This window comes from Echinops telfairi, unplaced genomic scaffold, assembly GCF_000313985.2.
Source record: "Echinops telfairi isolate 266 unplaced genomic scaffold, ASM31398v2 ScPeMD7_2291;HRSCAF=2852, whole genome shotgun sequence".
NCBI classification, from domain to species: domain Eukaryota; kingdom Metazoa; phylum Chordata; class Mammalia; order Afrosoricida; family Tenrecidae; genus Echinops; species Echinops telfairi.
The window spans coordinates 46,646,615-46,655,249 of NW_022106189.1; the positions used below are offsets into that span (position 1 = coordinate 46,646,615).

The 8,635-nt window shown below is 58.0% G+C and overlaps 1 protein-coding gene across 1 annotated transcript in view; it reads left to right on the plus strand.

The window, feature by feature from the left end:
- Window positions 1-7,854: 7,854 nt before the first annotated feature.
- The window catches only part of LOC101662884 (forkhead box protein L1), a 3,360-nt gene continuing 2,579 nt past the window's right edge, over window positions 7,855-8,635 (plus strand). Inside the window, exon 1 of the mRNA XM_004704752.2 lies at window positions 7,855-8,634. Coding sequence (XP_004704809.2) covers window positions 7,855-8,634 — 780 coding nt within the window. The remainder of the gene's footprint in view (window position 8,635) is intronic.

Below are 8,635 nucleotides of genomic sequence, written 5' to 3' on the forward strand. Positions count from 1 at the left end.
TGCAGGTAACTCTAACCGGGTTTCTGAGACGCCAGGAAGGGCCCCTAGTAGGGGGTGATGGTTGCTTTCTGAGCCCTTGCCCCCCACCACGTAAGCAGAGCCGGCTGCATTCCATTCGGTTTCTCTCAGAGTTAGGAAAAATAGATTTAAGTTATGGACCATAGCCCACAGCGACCACCCCGTAATGACTTTCCGTAAGGGACACACTGTTTGTGGGCCCTTGTAGGCCAGGTAGCGTTGTGCGTAATTTTAAATCCCTCTAACCGTGCTGTACAGATGTGTCCATGTGTAACTAGTCAGAGCCATTAATATAATATTTAAAGTTGAGTCCACTGGATTATTCTTACTGGTTTTCATCTTTCCCAGCCATTTCTAAGTGCCAAATGGAAGGGGAGTGAAGTAGGCGCCCCCCACCCCGCCACCACCACCTCCCCTGCCGGTTCATGCAACAGAATCCCCTTCTCAGCCGTAGGTCTTTGACAAACCAAGACAATAATTTATTATTTGTGTTGTTGGCCGATCAGGAACCCACGTACCCGAAGCTTTGCATTGACAGAGCGGTGTCTGCTTTGTATAGCAGCGCCCACACGGAACATTCTGACAAGAAAAAAAAGGGGAAATCTCTACCTATCTATATATAGCATTTTACAAAATCTAACTTCACCGTGTTTGTCTGACGCGACCCTCGTTGTACTTAACTTTATAATAAACCCGTGTTGTTTTTTCTGCCCAAATTCCGGACGGTGTCTTTGTGTTCCAGAATTTAATAATTTATTTTTAAAATAAAGAACAACAAAAGGAGGAGGTGCTTCTCCGGCCGACTCGCGTGTTTCGATCCCGTGTGCTAGACAGGTGGACAGACAGCTGGCCGACTGGAAGGCAGATGGGACCGCTGATAGGGGACAAGTGGTGGAGAGGGTGGGAAAGGTTTTTGATTCGTTTTTTAAGACCCACCAAGAATATCCAAGCCAGAGGCTGGCCGTGGGGGGAAGGTCTGCATGGAGAGCCTTTGCAGGGAGGGGAGGCACTTTATAAAAGGTAGCAAAACACAACCAGGGCACCCAGCTTACTTTCCAGCCCTTGATCCCCAAGTTTAGGTGGGGTGGGGGGTGGGCAGGACAAATATTCCTCCTTGGAGAGGCCAGGTTGCCTGGGCCCTGGAAACTGGGCTTCCCTGCCCACTTCAAGGGTCTCCAGGCAGGAATAGGAACAGGCCCACATAGGGTCAAAGAGAAGTCCCGGAGTTCGTTCAGAGGTGGAGACCAAATCTCTCTGGATTTCAGGATTTGATTGAAAATTCTCCTTGTCCCTGCCCAAACGTGTGAACCCCCACTGCCTCTCGGAAACAGCTCACAAGACCGTGTTACCATTCGGACCCTCAGCCCCATCAGCCTGTGGAGACCTTCTGAAGGGGAGAGAACTTTTCTTGTCAGTTGTAATTTTTGGTCTCTCATGACTATTTGAAGTCGGTGGAAGTGGCCTTTTTCTGTCTCATCAAAAGACCCTGCAGGTTTCGGAGGGTGAATGTAGGGCGCTAGGGCTTCAGGGGTCCCTCCCCCAGCCGGTGAGTGACCCCAGCCCCAGGTGAAGCTTCAAGGAATGTAACGTTGGTGGTGGGGAGAAGATTCCTGAAGGCCATTTCGCTCCTTGCAGTAGCATTGCTGGGACTCGCATACCGAGTGTTGTTGGTGCTGGTTTAAATGTGAGGTTTCCCTCCCTGCTCTGAAGATGTAGGCTTGGGAGAAAGTTTGAAGCTTAGCCTCTGCCCCCCTCCCTAAACCCCTGATTCTTGCCCTGCATGTTATCAGAGGATGCAAGTGGTCAGGATTTAGAGGGGGCAAGATGCACCTTGCTCCTTCATGCTCCTTTGCTGGAGTTCTGCTGCCGGGGGAGCAGGAGCCTGGCTTTCAGCAACCCCAGCCACCTAATCACGGGGAAGTGATGGCATGGAGGGGCCTGCAGGGACAGGCGCTCTGAGCTGTGGAGTGAGGTGGCCCAGAGAGGGTCACCCACCTCTGCCACTGGGCTTCATGTTGTCTCCCCTCTCCTGAAGTCTTGGCTTCGCCTCCTAAGACAGCTGGCTCCCTCCTGCCCCCGAAGTCCCGAAGACGGCGGCGTCCAGAAAGCTTGTCTTCAGCTTAAGGGAAACTCTGGGTTTTCCTGCTGAGCCAGAGAGAGAGAGAGAGAGAAGATAAAGAGACAAGAAGGGGGTGGCTTGGGGTGCACCAAGCCCCCTCCCCACCCCACCCCCGTACACACACACACACACACATACACACACACATTGAAATGGTGTTGAGTTTTACACCTTTAGGGAGGTCCCCTCTGCTGGCAGCCAGCCTTTCCTTCTCCTGGAATGTGAGAACTTCCGGGGTTGTTGTTTTGTGGCATGATGTGATGTGATGTGGGCGTCTGGTGGCAGTGAGGGGAGCACCCAGCGTCTGGCTGGTGTCAGGCCCTGGGTGGGAACCCCTGAAGGTGTTTGCATGGAAGGTGAAGAGACTGAGATGGGTGCTGCTCACTGCATGGAGCCTGGCTCAGTCCCTGGCGGCGGCGGTAGCGGCGGCGGCGGCCATGCTGGACCCTCAGGCTTGGGACACAGCAGGCCTGGCGGCCTGGCTGCGCTTCCAGCGACCGCGTGGGAAGAACCACAGCACCAAGCACTCTAGGCAAGGGGAATGGCTGCCTTGGTCCCACCTCTGGCTTGGTCCTCTCTGGGACCCAGTGCCCCATGAAGGGGAAGAAGAGGTAGGCTGCAAGGCCTACAGGGAACCACGGTGGCATCTGGAATGGGGCTCCTTTTGGACGGGAGAAAAAGAATGGGTTCCAAGGACCCAAACAGATTGCAAATGAAATGAAAACAATTGAGAGCGGAGCCCCCCTACAAACACCGTCTTTTTCCCAAGGTTCACCTGGTGTCTGTCCAGGGTGGCTGTGGCGGGTGGGCCCTTGGGGAGAGCAGACTGCTCCCTCTGTCCGAGCCTCCTCCGTCAGCCACCCGTGTGCAGTGGCTCCAGGGAAGATCAGAAGACACCCCCCAAGCTCATGGCTCTTGTGGTTGGGGCCCCAGACCAAGTTCTCCGAGAGCCAGGCTGGGCCAAGCAGCCCCCACCGTCCTGGACCAAGAGCCTGTAAGCACAGATACAGATGCACAACCTCTGGTAGGCTAGAAGGAGAAGCCCTCCATCTCTTTACGGGACAGGCCCTGCCCACTCCTGAGCCTTTACCTTCTCTGCTCAATGGCCCAATGGCCACTCAGCCGAGGACTGCCCGCAGCACCTCTCTCCCCACTCCTTAGAGGGGTCCTGCTAGAGACTCTCGGTGGAGGTGGCCCCTGCCCTGGGGGAGATCAGCAGTCAGAGGGAGAAGGGAGGCAGAGGCAGGGGCACAGCCTCCTTTGGGGGGAGCCCAGCACCCACCTCTAACTTTGGCCAGCCCTCACCTCCTCTTCTCTGTGTTCCTCCTGACCGAGGAGGTGTGAGAAGAAGTTGGTGTGGACCCCGTTCTTTGTGGTCTCTCCACTCTCAGCCTTTTGGGGTTCAAATGGGAGATGGGGTCATGGCAGGGAGACAAGGGTGCTGGTCTCCAAGGTCCTTCTCAGGGAATGGATTTGGGGACTAATGGGATGGGGTCTCCTGGGGACCTTAGCCTGCCACCCCCAGGCTAGGAGAATCTTTAGCTCTGGGCACTCACCTTGTCCCGCTAGCTGCTCCCCAGCCCCAGAACTCACTGTTTTTTTATTCCTGGGAACTAACTGGGACCCTAACAGCAGGGTCCTTGGACCCAGCACCCTCCTTTTGGGCTCTCTTTATCACTAGAAAGCAGGGGCTTGTCAGAAAGTTGGCAGGGGCTTTACTGACTGAACAGGATTCTTAAGACCTCAATCCACAATTCTCGGACACACCAGGCCAGAACGGGAGGGGTGTGGCTTGTCAGTCAGTTCTGGGAACCAGGTGAGTTATGAATCCGGCAAGGATTTGGCGCCCTGGGCTTTCTCAGCACCCATCAACCCCAACCAGGCCCAGGCTTCCTCTCCCCACCCTCCTGCTTCCAACCCCACCCCCCCAAACTGCAAAAGACCCTGCCTTTGCTCTTTCCAAAGCTGAAGGTCTGGGGGGGCTTCTAGTTGGGGTGGAATCCTGAGGCTTTTTATTTACAAAATGTCCCAAGCTTAGAAGCTGGATGCTACAGAATACCACTTCTCCCTGAGGAGCCTTCCCCCAACCCCCACTGTTCGGTGTGGTGTGGGTCTCTCTCTCTCTCACCCCCCACCCCCACTTCCTGCAGCTGTTGACTAAGTACTGGAGACCAATCCGGTCAATCAAAATGCAGCCCACCCCCTTCATGCCTGACCCTATGGGGTCATTTACAGCCTCTGTGACCTTAGGGTGTTCCTGCTCAGTCTGTTTCCTCATCTCTGCAATGGGGGATTCAGCACCTCTCCTCCGCTCCCCAAGTGGGAGCCCTTGTCAGGGAGTAGGTCAGGGATTGGAGTGCTGACCGCAAGGTAAGCAGCTCAAACTCACCAGCTGCTTTGGGGGAGAAAGAGGAGGCTTTCTACTCCCAGGCTTTACAGTCTGGGAAACCCGCAGGGGCAGTTCTGCCCAGTCCCATGGGGTCGCTGTGAGTCCACATGCCCTGATGAGATTGGTTTTAAGTTTTGATTTTAAGTTTTATTCTCCATAGTTGCTGTGAGCATTGGAGAATTTCCACAGGGCTCTTAGCCGGTTCACCTCCCAGGCCTCAGTTTCCTGGCCTGCCAAATGGGCACGGTAAAGTTGTCTGCTTCTTGGGGTTGTTGTGGGGTGGAACCCTTTGGTGGCGTTGGTCCGGAGGTGCGCTCTTGGATAGTTAGGTATTAATCTTAGTGTCCGTACCTGGTCCTGAGCATTTTGGGGGCTGACGGTGGAGTCCCTGGCCCAGGTCCCATGTCTCTGCCCGCCCCACCCTCACCCTTCTGACAGGTACTGCATAATCAGCAGGAGAGGCAGCTTCTAAGGTTTGGTAGCTTTCATTCTTGGAAACATGGTGCAGCTATGGAGAGAGGATAGCAGGTAAGAGTTAGGTAGCATTTTGTGTGCCTTTTCTTTGGTTGGTGGAGCTTCGGAAGGATGGTGGGTGCAGGGTGATCCTGATGGGCGGTGGAGGGAGGGAGAAGGGCTCCCCACCCTCTGCAGAGCTGTGTCTGGGAACGGCCCAGTACCCCTCTCCCCAGCCCCCCCACCCTACACCTCGGGACCACACCTTCACTATCCAGGTCTGGGGATTTGTCCTGGCCACCACCACAGCCTATCTCTGCAGGGGGTCAGGAGGAAGGGGGCAACGTTGGGGGTGGTTCCCCATCGGCTCACCAACTGATTTCGGGCTAAACACGTTCTGCAGGGGATTTTCGGGGTCACTCCTATGGGCTCTCCGTCCCCAACCCAGCTGCCCTCCACCCGTCCTCTGGAGTCTTTTCCCAACGCAGCTTCCGCACGAGGGCGCATCCGCGCGCAGACGCTCGCTAGCTCCGGGCGGGCTGTGCCCGGCGCTCCCCGGAACGTGCCCTGGCGCGCACTCCGTCCTCTTGCGCCCCCTTCGTAGGCTCAGATTACAGGCTCTCGGGGAGCCCGGGGACGCGCCCCCGCCGGAGCCCACGCGGGGCTGGGGCGGCTGGGTCTGCCAGCGCCCAGGCGGGCGTGCCTCTCCAAACCGCAACGGGAACGCGCCCCGCCCACTCCTCCACCAGCCGCGCGGGTCCCCGCCTGCGTCCCGGTCCCTACCCCAATCCGCCGATGTTTATTAGCTGCGCCGAGAGTCGAGCTCGGATTTGCAGGAGACTTCGCCGCGTAGGCGCGCGTTCCCGGAGGGACCAGGGCTGTGTTGTGCTGTGCTGTGCTGTACTGTGCTGGCCTGGCCTGCGGGGCGCGAAGGTGGGTGGGTTCTTAGGGACACCGGTCGGCCTCGTGGCTTGCATGAGTTAGCTTGGGATGGGGGTGGGGGGCGTGGACCTAAAGAGCCTAGTGGTCTCGGGGCACCTTGGGACTCTGGGTTGGCAAACGTTCAGCCGACTTGATTCTCTTCACCGGGCTTGCCAAGGGCTTCAGAGCGGACAACACCTCGCCCCCCTTGGCTAGGGTTCCCGCCAAGACCTAGGCGGGACCAGGCAGGCGTGAGGTCTAGGGATGTCCCAGGGCCTGGCCAATACCAGCACCCAAACCGGTTTTCCCACTCTGATAGTGGCAGGTTCCCTGTGGTCTGTGTACTCCACAGCTTGCTGGGTATCTGAACACGCCCCTCCCCCCTCCACCAGACACCCAGCCCTGCGCTTGGCCCATGGTCAGACTCTGCTCACCTACCCCTCCACTTTGACCAGCCCCTTGCCATGGCCAGGGGCCGCACTAATCCAGCTACCCTGCAAGGGTTGGGTTTTGTGTGCCTCTTTAAAACAGTCGCCAGCCAGCCAGCCATAACCAGACAGTCACGCTAAGCGCACACACCCCCTAAAGAGGTGGCGGTGGGGAGTCACCGGCCCTTCTCAACCAACACCAGGTTTTTAAAACTGTAAATTCAGACCCTAAAGGGGCTAAGTGCAAAGGGAGAGGCGACAGAGGGTCTTCCCACAGCCCTGGGCCCTGGTGGTGGTGGTTGAGGGGCGCGGGCGGGTTGAAGTACTGGCGCAGGCGTCCAGGCATACTGTAATCACGGGCCAGCTGCGTGCACTTGCCGTTGTTGTGACCTTCCATGTTATAAACAGGAAAGGAGAGCAGAAAGCAACAGACCGGCATTCACAAATACCAGGTCTCCTGCTGCCAGATTCCCCTTTTATGGTCTTCCTAGCTCACTCAATTCCTCACAACCTTCACGGGCCAGAAAGGGCTCCGTCTACCCCCACCCCAACTCTCCAAAGGGGTTCCTTTCCAAAACTCCCCTTCCAGCCCAGTTGTGGACAAGGCACCCCGCCCCTGGCTAGGTCAGCAGGGGCCTGGGGGAGATTAAACTAGTGCCCTTCTGCAGCTATCTGAGGAGCCCTGGGGGAACCCCCCCCCCCATATCTTCTTGTACATACCCAATGCCACCTTGTTTGGGAGGACTGTGGCCCCTTCCTCAATAGACACCCCACCCTGTGACCCTCCTCACCCCCCAACCCCCACTTTCTAAGATGTGAAAATCTACCCTGGCCTTCAGAGTGCATTGTAGCACCCAGTGACATGCCCACATCTCTTACTGAGTCGGGAGAAGCAACGTCCTTCCGCCCACTCTGGGGGCTCCACAGGCCAACAGGAGGGCTCCGCTCCCCAGTCCCCTCCCCTCTCTGCCCCTCCGCTGGCAGCTCTGAGGCAGCGCTGGGAGGCACCTAGTTCCACATCCGCCTTCTGCCTCTTGTGTGCTTACAGCGTCGAGGGGTGGACGTGATATTTCAAACATCAGATCAGTGCGTTTATATATTGGGTGCCCGGAAATTTTTCCAAATAAACACAGCTTGATTCAACTTGGGTGGGCGAACTTATCAACAGACTAATTCTATAAACAAATGAAGGACTAGCCCTGAAACCCATTGGTTGGTATCAAAAAAAGACACGTGGAAGGAGACGCTTGGAGTTTTTCAGCAATGAAATTTTAATTAATGTGGGTGGGCTGAGAACACAGCGGCTGTTTATCATAGACAATTTATTTTCCAGCGCTAAGTCAACATATAATAGCAAACTTACAACAATTATTTAACATTGGTAAGGCCATGAAGCCGGGCCAGAACGCTGCGCGGCGGCGGCCGGGGAGCCAGGCGGCGGAGCGGGAGGCAGCGGCGCAGCCGGCTCCCCCCGAGGGCTCTGGTGGCGCGGCGAGCGGGCCCTGAGCCGCCGTGAGCGCAGCGCCATGAGCCACCTCTTCTGCCCGCGGCCGCCCGGCCTGGCCGCCTCGCCCCTGCTCTACCTGTACGGGCCCGAGCCGCCGCGGCTACCACTGGCCTTCGCCCCCGTCGCCGCGCTGGCCGCCTCGGGCCGGTCCGAGCCCCCGCAGAAGCCGCCCTACAGCTACATCGCGCTCATCGCCATGGCCATCCAGAACGCGGCCGAGAAGAAGATCACCTTGAACGGCATCTACCAGTTCATCATGGAGCGCTTCCCCTTCTACCACGACAACCGGCAGGGCTGGCAGAACAGCATCCGCCACAACCTCTCGCTCAACGACTGCTTCGTCAAGGTGCCGCGCGAGAAAGGGCGGCCGGGCAAGGGCAGCTACTGGACCCTGGACCCTCGCTGCCTGGACATGTTCGAGAACGGCAACTACCGGCGCCGTAAGAGAAAGCCCAAGCCGGGCCCGGGCGCGCCTGACGCCAAGAGGCCCCGCGCGGAGACGCAGCCCGAGGCGGTGGATGGGGGCGCCAGCCCGGGCCCCGTGGCGACCCTGGGCCTGGAGGAGGGGCCTCCCGTTTGCGCCTTGCCCGCACCCCTGCCCCAGCCTGCGCCTGGGTCCCTGAGTGAGGACGCGCGCGCAGCGGCCATCGGCCAGCCAGGAAGCACCGCCGAGAGTCCGGGATGCTCTCCGTGTCCCGCCTCCTGCAGCTCCCCGAAAGGCACCGACAAGACCAAAAGCTTCAGCATAGACAGCATCCTGGCGGGGAGGCCCAGCCCCGAGCCCCTAAGGGGCGCCCAGC